At 35.8% G+C, this 13,279-nt stretch overlaps 1 protein-coding gene across 1 annotated transcript in view; it reads right to left on the bottom strand.

Moving 5' to 3' along the window:
- The window catches only part of LOC128664421 (tyrosine 3-monooxygenase-like), a 97,788-nt gene that overhangs the window by 56,057 nt on the left and 28,452 nt on the right, over positions 1–13,279 (bottom strand). The window contains 2 exon segments of the mRNA XM_053719252.1: positions 5,023–5,158; positions 8,175–8,320. Coding sequence (XP_053575227.1) covers positions 5,023–5,158; positions 8,175–8,320 — 282 coding nt within the window.

The following is a 13,279-nucleotide window of genomic DNA, read 5'->3' as shown; positions in this document are numbered from 1 at the left end:
CCAATAGAATGCGAGCTCAATCTGATTGGCTGATTGGTTCAGCCAATCGGATTGAACTTGATTCTGATTGGCTGATTCCATCAGCCAATCAGAAAATTCCTACCTTAATTCCGATTGGCTGATTAGATCCTATCAGCCAATCGGAATTCGAGGGACGCCATCTTGGATGACGTCCCTTAAAGGAACAGTCATTCGTCGTTCAGTCGTCGGTCCGGATGGATGTTCCGGCGCTGGATGTCTTCAGGATCCTGCCGCTTCGCTCCGATGGAAGAAGATCGAAGATGCCGCTTGGAGAAGATGTTTGCCGGTCCGGATGTCCTCTTCTGCCGGATAGGAGGAAGACTTTGGAGCCTCTTCTGGACCGGATTATGGATCGCCAACCCCCGCTTGGGTTGGATGAAGATGTTGAGCCAGGACGATCGGTGATAACCTGGATGGTGAAGACAAGGTAGGAGATCTTCAGGGGCTTAGTGTTAGGTTTATTTAAGGGGGGTTTGGGTTAGATTAGGGGTATGTGGGTGGGTGGGTTGTAATGTTGGGGGGGGGGTATTGTATGTTTTTTTTTTACAGGCAAAAGAGCTGAAATTCTTGGGGCATGCCCCGCAAAGGGCCTGTTCAGGGCTGGTAAGGTAAAAGAGCTTGTAAGCTTTTTAATTAGAATAGGGTAGGGAATTTTTTATTTTGGGGGGCTTTGTTATTTTATTAGGGGGGCTTAGAGTAGGTGTAATTAGTTTAAAAGTGTTGTAATATTTTTTCTTATGTTTGTAAATATTTTTTTTATTTTCTGTAACTTAGTTCTTTTTTATTTTTTGTACTTTAGCTAGTTTATTTAATTGTATTTATTTGTAGGAATTGTGTTTAATTAATTTATTGATAGTGTAGTGTTAGGTTAATTGTAGGTAGTTTATTTAATTATTTTATTGATAGGGTAGTGTTAGTTTTAATTATAACTTAGGTTAGATTTATTTTACAGGTAATTTGTTATTATTTTAACTAGGTAACTATTAAATAGTTCTTAACTATTTAAGAGCTATTGTACCTGGTTAAAATAATTACAAAGTTGCCTGTAAAATAAATATTAATCCTAAAATAGCTATAATATAATTATAATTTATATTGTAGCTATATTAGGATGTATTTTACAGGTAAGTATTTAGCTTTAAATAGGAATAATTTATTTAATAAGAGTTAATTTATTTCGTTAGATTTAAATTATATTTAACTTAGGGGGGGGTGTTAGTGATAGGGTTAGACTTAGCTTTAGGGGTAATACATTATAGAAATAGCGGTGAGCTCCGGTCGGCAGATTAGGGGTTAATAAATTTAACATAGGGGTCGGCGATGTTAGGGACGGCAGATTAGGGTTTAATACTATTTATGATAGGGTTAGTGAGGCGGATTAGGGGTTAATACATTTATTATAGTAGCGCTCAGGTCTGCTCGGCAGATTAGGGGTTAATAAGTGTAGGCAGTGTCGGCGACGTTGTGGGGGGGCAGGTTAGGGGTTAATAAATATAATATAGGGGTCGGCGATGTAGGGCAGCAGATTAGGGGTACATAGGGATAACGTAGGTTGCGGCGGTTTACGGAGCGGCAGATTAGGGGTTTAAAAAAAATATGCAGGGGTCAGCGATAGCGGGGGCGGCAGATTTAGGGGTTAATAAGTGTAAGGTTAGGGGTGTTTTAGACTCGGGGTACATGTTAGAGTGTTAGGTGCAGACGTAGGAAGTGTTTCCCCATAGGAAACAATGGGGCTGCGTTAGGAGCTGAACGCTGCTTTTTTGCAGGTGTTAGGTTTTTTTTCAGCTCAAACAGCCCCATTGTTTCCTATGGGGGAATCGTGCACGAGCACGTTTTTGAGGCCGGCCGCGTCCGTAAGCAACTCTGGTATCGAGAGTTGCATTTGCGGTAAAAATGCTCTACGCTCCTTTTTTTGAGCCTAACCCAGCATTTGATTAAACTCTCGATACCAGAGTTAAATTTATGGTGCGGCCAGAAAAAAGCCCGCGGAGCGTTAGCAGCCCTTTTACCGCCGAACTCCAAATCTAGGCCTTAGTTAATAATTGTAAATTTAATTTAGAAATAATTTCATTATGTTAAAGTTAGGGGGTGTTAGGGTTAGGATTAGGGTTAGGGGTTTACGTTAGGGGTTAGGTTTAGGGGTTAATAACTTTATATAGTTGCGACGATGTTTGGGGAGCGGTGGAATAGGGGTTAATAACTTTAGTATAGTGGTGGCAATATCGGGAGCGGCACATTAGGGGTTAATAATTTTAATTATGTGGCGGCGATATCAGGAGTGGCAGATTAGGGGTTAATAACTGTAGACAGGCATCGGCAATCTCAGGGGCAGCAAATTAGGGGTGTTTAGACACTGGGTTCATGTTAGGGTGTTATGTTTAAACTGTATTTTCTTTGTCCCCATAGACATCAATGGGGCTGCATTACAGAGCTTTTGTTTCTGATCACAGGTGTTACACTTTTTTCTTGCCGGCTCTCCCCATTGATGTCTATGGGGAAAGCGTGCACGAGCACGTCAAAACACTGTTTGTTTTTGGTGCGGTATGGAGCTCAAAATATCCATATTGCCTGCACAAGCCGGGGTTTTTTAAACTTGTATTGGCAGCACTATAGGGGGTTAAATAACGCAGCTTTTGTTGCGTTCTTTACTTTCCCTATAGCACTCAAAACTCATAATCTAGGTGATAATTAGACTAGAAATACTATTTTGAATTTGAATGTGTACTTTTATTAAACATAGTTGTAGACTAGAAATACTATTTTGATTTTGAATGTTAACATCGATTTTGAATGTAGCATTTGAATTTGAATATTACATTTAAAAAGCAAAATATTAGACTAGAAATACTATTTCGAATTGAATGTGACATTTGAATGTGACATTTGAATATTACATTTATTAAACACAGTTGGAGACTAGAAATACTAATTCAAATTTGAATGTTGCATTCAAATTCGAATGTCACATTCGAATTTGAATATTACATTTTGAAATTTAATGAATACATAGCTAAACATTCTATTATTCGAACAAATATTTTCGACATTTTATTGAAAAATTTGAAAACGAAAATTCGAAAATAGAATGTTATATAAACATTCAAAATTCGATTTGAATGAACGAATGTATCAAAATTTGTTTTAAATTTCAAATTCTTAGAATCACTACTAATATGTATATATATATATATATATATATATATATATATATATATATATATAATTTCAGTGTATATTTTACAATCTGGACTTTGTTTGTATGTGGAATAAATTTAGCAATTTAAAAGAGAGGGCTGGAATTGAGGATTCCCTGACTGTGTCTAAAGCTTTCTCATAACTCTCATTTGTATCTATAAACATCTTAAAGGGACAGTCTAGTATAAATTAAACTTTCATTATTCAGATAGGACTTTTAATTTTTATTAACTTTCCATTTTACTTTTATCATCAAATTTGCTTTTTTCTCTTGGTATTCTTAGTTTAAACTAAACATAGGTAGGCTCATATGCTTATTTCTAAGCCTTTGAGGGCTGCCTCTTATCACATGCTTTTTAAATCTCTTTTCAACACAAAGAAACAGAAAGTACACGTGGGCCATATAGCTAACACTGTGTTCAGGCACAGGGAGTTATTTAAGATCTAGCACAAAACAATGCTAAATTTAAGACAATAGATAATAAACAGTCACATTCATGTGATCAGGGGGCTGGAAGAGGGTTCCTAGATACAAGGTAATGACAGAGGTAAAAAGTATATTAATATAACTGTGTTGGTTATGCAAAACTGGGGAATGGGTAATATAAAGGGATTATCTATCTTTTAAAACAATAACAATTCTTTGGTAGACTATCCCTTTAAACCTGAAGGTCTCACTGACTTATTTCTCTAGCTGTACACTGGTGAAATGTGCTTAAAACTCACTCTGTCAGGAACATAATTTACAATAAACAAGGGAACTAAGCCAGATTGGCCTACCAGGAAACCAGGAGATTTCCCGGTGGGCTGCAGCAGTAGTGATGGAAAGCTGCAATTTAACGTGGGTGATTAATGGATGCAATTGGGTTGTAGGGAATTTATATAACCACAATCTGGCACTTTTTATACAAACTAATATAATATAATTCTGATATAAAATATTGGGGGAAGGAGTATCCCAGTTATCTCCTTTGAGAAGAATGGGGTGTGCACATTAGTCAACAGAAAATAGGGCTGGTCTAAAATTTTCCAGGGCTGCTTTTTACTCCCAGTCCATCCATGAAAAAGCAAAAACAAAGAAATGATGGAAAGAAAGAAAAAAAAAAAAAAATAATAGCAGAGATTATTTCTTCACCTGCCCTTTACATGATAGGCAAATAAACTTGCAACTTCATTTTACAAAATTGACTGATGTTTGTGCACTTTGAGGTAGATTACAAGTGGAGAGCAGGGTGCATTATCTTTTGTGGGGCCTTGAGGAAAGAATACTGTACAATTTGATATTACAATTGTATGGTTATATATTTTTATGAAAGCATCTTAACAGGAAACGTTTTTAAAGAACTCTGTACTTTTAGTAGATAGCACAGGGAGCGCTATTAGTGCCCTGTGAGTGAGTTGTGTTGTGCTCAAGCGCAATCCAAAATACTGCTCTAAAATGTAGTGCTTTTTAAGACCAGAAGCAAATAAATCATTATTATATTTAATAGTATAGCATAGAATTACATGACCAACTCCACTACTTGCGTACCATCAGCTTAGTGCTTCATTGACTTAGTGCCCAAGTAATATCCAGCATGAATTTTACTGTGGTTCACCATAGAAGACTGTTATGTGAGGGATTTAAGGCAATCCCATTATCCAACATGCAGATGTTATCGCTTTGGATTACTAACACCAAAAATAGAAGTGCTAATTATTGCATTCAATGAATGTTAGGGCATAAAAGTGCTAATATTTTTATTCTCCACTTGTAATCTTGTACTTTATGTATATTTTTCTTGATTAGCAAAACGTTTTACTCACGGTTCTGGTGAGTGCATGGCTGATGAGGGGTGTCTTATATACTGTGTGCTTGGAAATACTCGGAAAGCAAGACATGCAAGGAAATCCCGAGCAGAAAGCAGACCTGCTGCTGGTCTAAGGGTAAACCCAGTTCTATCTGCATAAGACAGTGTAAAATATAAAATGTAAATAGTTTAACACCAATTATAAGTCATTGACCACGTATCATTAGCTTTGTAGCAAAACCTATAAAATAAAAAAATAGGTTAAACAAATAAGGGTCGATCAAAGATCAGCAATTTACTCCAAAAAATTTTTTTTTGCTTGCCCATCATTTTTTTTTTTTGAGTGATCGCAATACAAAAGAGATCATTGCATTAAAAACTTGTAGCCGAAAATGTCTTTTCAACAGAAAATGCATTTCTGTGTGTTAAGTACCTGTTTTTGGGATGGAAACTGGGAGACCACCCAAACGGACAAATACAATGGCCCTTTCACACCTCTTAAGGGGTCTTTTGAATTAACCCCTTTGTTCACTGTGGAAGGGAAATTCTCGTTTAGATGTGCAAGATTAACCTATTGCAATCTGATTCTATCCTCACCAATGCTTAACCATCTGATTGATCAACGGTTATATTGTCACTTTTCATGTTTGACAAGTATTGCATTTTACAATATTATCTTTATTGTTTGTAAATGCAGATGAAGACTACAGTTTCTATTAGCACTTATGTTATTTTTAAAAGTACAGAAGATATTCAAATGAGATTGGGCCTTTGTGACCAGGTTTTTATAAGGCCTATGCTATTGTTCTCATGTTCATGAAGGTGCAATCCTAGGTGTAAAGGAGTAAATAATGTAGGCGCAAGTACTTTTAAATGCACTGTTGTGACCGTGTTTATACTTAGTGTGCATGAAGGCGAGTCCCCTGTAAAAACCCAGTCACAAAGGTTCAATTTTTTTTAATATCTTCTATATATGTAGCATGTTTGTGAGGAGGTGGTTTCACAATGTACAATTTCAGTATTGATAAAATCTGGTATAAGAAGATTCCATAAGTTCTTCTAATAAAAACCGTGTAGTCTCCATCTTGTTTTAATATCAAGCCAGACTGGAAATTGTGTTTTTACAATTATTAAATATGAATATTGTTAAAAGAAATACTTGTGAAATATAGTAAGTGACAAAATAGTGATGGAGCAATCGTGCCCAGTATGCCCTTTGTGACTTAAAACATTCACAGAATGAGATTACTCCACTCTTAACTGTACAGGATACCACATACATACTTAGCATATATTTCAGTACATATGTATATGAAGTTATATAAATGTGTGCCCTGGTCACTGTAGATGGACTATACACTAGTGATGAATAAAGCTTTAATTAATCAATACCATGTATGCAAATTCACCTCTACAATGTATCTTGTGACCATTTTAAAGTGTGCTGCACACGTGCAATATAATAGACTGTTTTTAAGTATACTTGCAAAGATATCCAAAATTCCATTCCTGTGCTTTATCAAGTGTCTTGAGGTGTCAAATTTAAAAAGTCAAAACTGCTCATGAAAAGGTGTCTAGAAAATGGATTGTGATCATAGAATTGTAGGCCCTATAGTAAAAATAGGGATTTTAGCAAAGATCTCAAAACACGATTGTGGGCGTGGAAAATAGCCGAAAACACACTATTGTGAATTGAAAAATGTCTTCTTCGTTTAGAGGAAGATGCTGAGAAGGCCTTGGCCAATAGATTGTGATCAAAAGCATAATAGGCTAGGGTCAGTAATGGAAAAATTACCTTACAAATTAAATGTCATTTTTGCCATAGATGGTCCTTTAACTCCATTTAAATCAAACATTGTAACTAAAATGTGAATAAATAAATATAGAAACAAAAAAGGCTACTTTTTGATTCAGTGCGATCAAAATAACAGATTTTCATCTTTTGCCCACTTTCGCAAACAGGTTTTCAGGTTTCTTGATAAAAGCCCTATTTCTTCAATAGGGCTTAAAAGTTCTTGGCAATCACAATACATTTTCAAATCACTTTTCAAACACACTTTTCACTATTCAAATTTGGCACCTCTAGGCACTTGATAAGTCTTTGAAAGGGAATTTTGGACATATTTAACACTATTTCATGGCTATTTGCAAACAGTCTATTATCCTGTTCATGTTCAAAAAATCCCTATTGAACAGGCTGTATACAGTAAACAAGGATGGTATTAAATAATATTTATTAACATAATGACTGGTGAGGCTAAAGAGGCTAAAGACGCTCGAGGGAGCCTAAGTAAAAACCATATCGCACTTGCACTGCAGTTAGCCCAACACTTGTAATCTAGGGGATTGTTTGTTCAAGCACCATTTCTATTTTGGTGTGAACTGTAAACAAGATGGTGATTACTGGTTTCTATGCAGAGGACCTTATCTGCCTAGGAAACCCTAAAGCAAGATTGCATCTTTGTGACTGGGTTTTTATAGGGGACAGAGTTCCATGCATCATCCACGTTTACGACAGTGCCTTTCAAAGTGCTTACGTCTACATTATTGAACTAATAAACTGGAACTAACGTTCATGACCGTGAGTTCAAAACTGTAGGTGCAGGTACTTTGAAATGTACTCTTGTGAATTTGAGTGTGACTTTTAATCGACTGTTAAAGATCAAAACACCCCATTTATAGATGTTGTTGTCCTGAAGTCACTATAGAGGTATGCCCATCATGCCAATGTACCTATCGCATTCATGTGGTTAATGAATTTTGAGAATAGATTCGATGGCAATCAGAGGATAATAACACACATGTAAATGAGTATTTTCCTTGCACAGGGAACAAAGGGCTAACTTGAATAGACCCCATAACCCTAAGAGGTGTGAATGGGCTTTTATATTAGTTAGTTTTGGGAGAACTCACAGTTTCTTTTTCAAAAAGAGCTACTTAGCACACGGAAAGTCCTTTCTGGAGCTTCCCAGTTGAAAACTTGTTTGTGGCTGCCTACTTTTAACAAACAAAACCATATAGCATTGTGTTCACTCGAGAAACTTGGGAACCAATTCTGTTGGAAAGCAAGGCCATAGTTTATGTTGATTGCATAAACTATGCAGTGCAGCTTTTTAGCAATTATTAAATAATTATTGGCGTACATTATTGTTGTCCTCAACCTCTTACCTTTTAAAAAACATGACACATCCTGAAGCTGTGGTATATTTTCTTCTCTGAACCCACAGTGCTTCTCCAGCTGTTGAAAAGCGTCTAAGTACTGCTTGCATGCAGAATTAGGATATAAACTGACTAACATTTTATAAACTTGTCTCCTATAGGAAAACAAATAAAGCATAGTGAACATACTGAAATAAATTGCCTTGACAACAATAAAAAATATAAACTGAAAATCATGTTAATAAATTTAAATAAAATGTGTTGCAATTTTTGTACTGAAAAGTTAGAGTAAATAAGTATAAGCTGCAAATATATAGATCATAAAATTGCTTACATTAAATTGACATACAAGTCATTTTTATAGTTGCACTAAAAAGAGGATATTTTAAATCTATTACAAATATTGTTTAATTAACAAGTCATGTTTTTATATATAATGAACATACTTTTATGTGAATTGTAATACATAATTTGGAAAAATCTCTAATTTATCGCCCTCCGGTAAACAGGCAAAATCGCGCATTTATGGGCGCGCAATATATAACAAGCAAAAGTGGCTGGTTGTTGCTTCCGCAAGCTTGTGGTAGCAATTAGAGCTCCAAAAATTAACCAGAGGTCAGACCTTCAGTTAATTTTCAAAATATCCCCCAATTGTATTTTTAAAGGGGTTTAAAGTTGTCAGGTGTGGGGTGTTAGAAAGAAACCAGCACTGAAAAGTGCCTTTACATTGCGGTCTATGGGGACTGTGTGTTCCCTGTAATACTAATTATATGCGTTTATGAATATATACATATATACGTATGTGTTAATATGTGTATATATCAAGAAATTAGGCAGACAACTCAGGAATCAATTTGAATCAAGATTTCTTTACTGTAGGCAGCAGCACATACAGAGCAACGTTTTGGGGTAAATTACCCCCTCCTCAGGCTCAATACAAACAAATGCCAAATGTACATCTTATATAGCCAAATAGACCCACCCCCAATTAACAATTATGACATCATTAAAGAAGAAAACACACCCCTTGTGCAATATTCAATTCATAACACTAACAATCAATCTCATTTATAGTCTGATATTTAAGCATGACAAATCACATCTTCTCATGCTATGTATGCATATGAGTTATAACTTCCAATAGATTCTAAACAATAAGATAATCTCTCACTCTCTGCTAATCCTTTAGACGCATACCATACATATTTCATACATTTGAGATATTTATTGTTTTGTTATTAATATTTCTTATTTTGTTTTTTGTTTTTTTATTATTTCTTTATTATTGTTACTTATCCTCTCTCTCTAACCTGAAGAGTATTAAAACAGACCAGCCAAATGATATTCTCTATTAAGCCCTCTAGGATGTAGTGTGATAAGTCTATGTATCCACATAGCTTCTTTTTTTAGCAACATCCTTTCCCTGTCAAAGCCAATAGAGCTTTTTGAAACAGAGTCAAGCACCATAAATCTCAACTGATTCACCTGGTGTCCCCTCTCAAAAAAATGAAAGGGGACAGGAAGGTGTCTCATTTTGGAGTTCCTAATAGTAGACTTATGTTGGGTGAGTCGCTCCTTAACACTCTGTGTCGTCTCACCGACATATAATAGTCCATACGGACACTTAAGAGCATACACCACACAGGATGATTTACAAGTAAAATGGCCCTTAATATGAAAGACTTTTCCTGAATAGGGATGACTTATTGTGTTACCCTTAATAATGCTATTGCAATGAGAGCAGTTAAGACAGGGAAAAGTCCCATTCTCAATAGGTCGAAAAACCCTTTGTACATTTTTCATGGACTTTACCTTAGCCCTGACTAATTGCTTACCAATAGAATTACCCTTTCTAAAAGACGAAAAAGGTGGAAATTTAAACTCCCTATTTTCAGGCATAGAATCCCTTAACATAAACCAATTCTTACAAATCACTTTATGTAATTTGACACTCATATTACTAAAATTAGAAACAAAGGCCAATTTCTTAGTCACATCTCCATTTTGCCTAGGTTGAAGATTGATAGACTCTAATTCCCCACAAGAACAACCTCTTTCTTGAAACCTCTTGCGCATCTCATCTAAGCGCAATGAACAGGTTAAGGGGTCTGAGACTATCCTCTTCACTCTAAGCAATTGAGATTTTGGTACACTCTTAAAAACTCTTGGCGGGTGATGGCTTTGATGGGACAATAAAGTATTCTTGTCAGTAGGCTTTCTAAAAATGTCTGTCTCAAAATGGTTCCCAGCAGCATAACAACAGTGTCTAGGAAAGCCACACTCTCAGTATGATAATTAGCAGTAAATTTTACTGCTGGCACCTTATTTTCTATTCTTAAACGGAGTGCCTCAATGGATTCCATGTCGCCCTGCCAAATGATAAACAGATCATCTATATAGCCACCAAGCCAAACACTTATGAAACTCAGGATCAATATATATCACTTGTTCCTCCAATTGATCCATGTAAAGGCAGGCATAGGCAGGAGCAACATTTGAACCCATTGAGGTACCCGTAACTGCAGAAAGAATCTGTCATCAAAAGAAAAATAATTGTGAGTTAACACTAGTCCTAATAACTCCATAAAGAAGTTAATTTGTCTATCAGAGTATTTGGCTGACCGCATCAGAGAAGACCAGACACTGTTTAAACCATCAGCATGGGGGATTATAGTATACAGGCTACTTACATCCCAAGTAGTCAAAATGATATCCTCTGGTAGGTCAGTCAAACTTCTGATTTTACTCAGAAAATCGCTAGTGTCTTTATATATATTTATATATTTAAATTTAAATCTGCTGCACGACTTAGCCTCTTTGCTGCACTAAGTTCTCATGCAATGTCTCACGGCATGAGAACGAGACTATCATTAGAGCCTATCGAACGTCGCGTTCGCATTGCCAGTCCCTTCAAATACCAGGGCACAATTACATGCACTAGTATTACTAGTGAACGCAAATATTGTGCTCGCAAAAGCAAACCTTTAAGCTTCACACGTAATCTGGCCCTTAATGTTTTATTTGTTCTGCTAAAGGTAGTGGGTCTTATTAAGTTTCTTCTTCTGCAATCGGGGCCTGTACATAGAACAATCACAATCCCCTTATTATTTTCAAATAAATGTAAGCTTAAGTGTCCATAGTGGTTCCTGCATTTTCTCCTCTCTTTGGAGACTGTTCAGATTAAATTATGTACAGTGATTCCGGCTAATAAGGCATCACTGTTTCTCAAACTAAATAATAATATTGAATCTCTTAAGGGGATCTTCAGGCCTGGGAAAACCAAAAGCTATTATTTGAAATCGAACAAATATTTTATACCAAAGTTAATAAGGCTGAAAAAGTCATTTCTTCTAAACTTAAATATCATATGTCCCTTTGCCAAAATGATTATGGATGTACATTCTCAGCCCCATCGTAAACAGCTTTAGCTTGTTCTTGGTTCTTCTGCATACTCAATTTTTAATGGTACATAACAGGGATACCACTATCCCTTCTTCTGTTTGTTCTGCTTATGGAGACCTCATCAGTTGCATTAAGGTAGCATCTGGATATTTATTAGGCATTATGTTGCATAATACCCTTGAAAGGAAGACCTCTTTGTAGAGAATATCACAATTATCCACGGACATTATTACCAATTCTTTTTTTCTCTAATATCATAATTTGTCAAAACAAGTTTTTACAAAGTTTACAAAGTTAATTATTGTAATTATGACTATGTGCTTTGTGTTGAACACAATAGTATTTTTGTCCCATGACTAAACCCAAATTATCTCAACAAATTTCTCATTCACGATTACTTCATTCATTGAGGGCAGCCATCAAAAAATGGGCTTTCCCTGAATTGTCTTGTATGAGGTGTATAGCTGTTCTAATGATACTTTTTTTAGCCTTAACTTATTACCTTCAATGTCTTCTCATCTCCATTTGTAGACTCTTACTACTAAAATTTCAAAGTTTTCTTTTCTCTTATGTTTGCTGAGTTAAGAGACAACACACTTTGCTTACTATTCTTTAATAACCAATTCATTCAGGGGTGTTGGCTATTATAATCCAGCCATGTTATCTTAGATCTCAGCTTTGTGGTAATATAGAGAAAACTATAGATGTAGGAAACTACCTACTGGTTTTGTTTTACAAGCGTTAATCTGGATTCCCTCTCATGTAAGAATGGACATGAGAGACAGCTAGCTTTAAAGTATATCATGTCTGCCATATAGTGAAGCAATATGAGTTATATTAAAAGGTTTTGTTGCATTGATATAATTTTCCACAATTTTCAAAGATCTTTAAAGCTAACTCCCCTCTGTGTTGATGATATTGTGAGGCAGTAGGTACTCATTTGGATTTATGATGGCAATGCCTTGGTATGTATATACTTTGGAATGATGCTTTCCAAATTTGCTCATCTCTAACCAGTAGCTTATCTGGTGCTCCAAAGCTGGGCTTCTCCATAATGACAAATAGGACATACAAAAACTGCAAGTATATTCATGCATTAGTCTCTAGTTTCCAAATTAGCAATTGCAAAAGTAATTAGCAATTAGTAATTAAAAATAAAAGTAATTAGCTACAGCCTTTAACACCTCTCAAACAGAAATTGTTTCTAATTTAGAATACTTCCATTAAATACAGGTCTATGTTCTTTAATTCAACAGATAGGTTTGGGAGCCCTAGAGGACCTATAGAGAAAGACTGACAAGAGGTGATTAGTTAATTTCTCTCTAGGATACTATATTTTTCTGGGAGAAGACTAAGGGCTCGATGATATAAACTTCGCCTGCTCAAAGCCACTTTTTCTCGCTGACTCTCGCAAGGCTGCCCCGGTGGAATGATAGTTAAAGAGGGGCAGCCCCTGCGAGTGGCAAAATGGCTCCTATTAAAAGTATTAGAGCTCGCCGGATAGGGACACTTCGTTCCTTAGAGCGAAGTTAGCAGGGAGCAGGGGGAGCACATTAAAATTAAAATCCTGCAGCCAATATAACTCACATTATGCTGCTTTCTGCATTGAGCATCTTATATTCGCCTATATTTTCGTATATATGTGTTTATCTATTAGGGTTATAATTATTTTGAGTGTTTTGAGAAAAGCTCACAACCTTTTAGTTGGCGAG

Source organism: Bombina bombina, chromosome 6, assembly GCF_027579735.1.
Source record: "Bombina bombina isolate aBomBom1 chromosome 6, aBomBom1.pri, whole genome shotgun sequence".
NCBI classification, from domain to species: Eukaryota; Metazoa; Chordata; class Amphibia; order Anura; family Bombinatoridae; genus Bombina; species Bombina bombina.
Note: the sequence above shows the minus strand (reverse complement) of the source record. Positions and strands in the feature narration are given on the sequence as shown.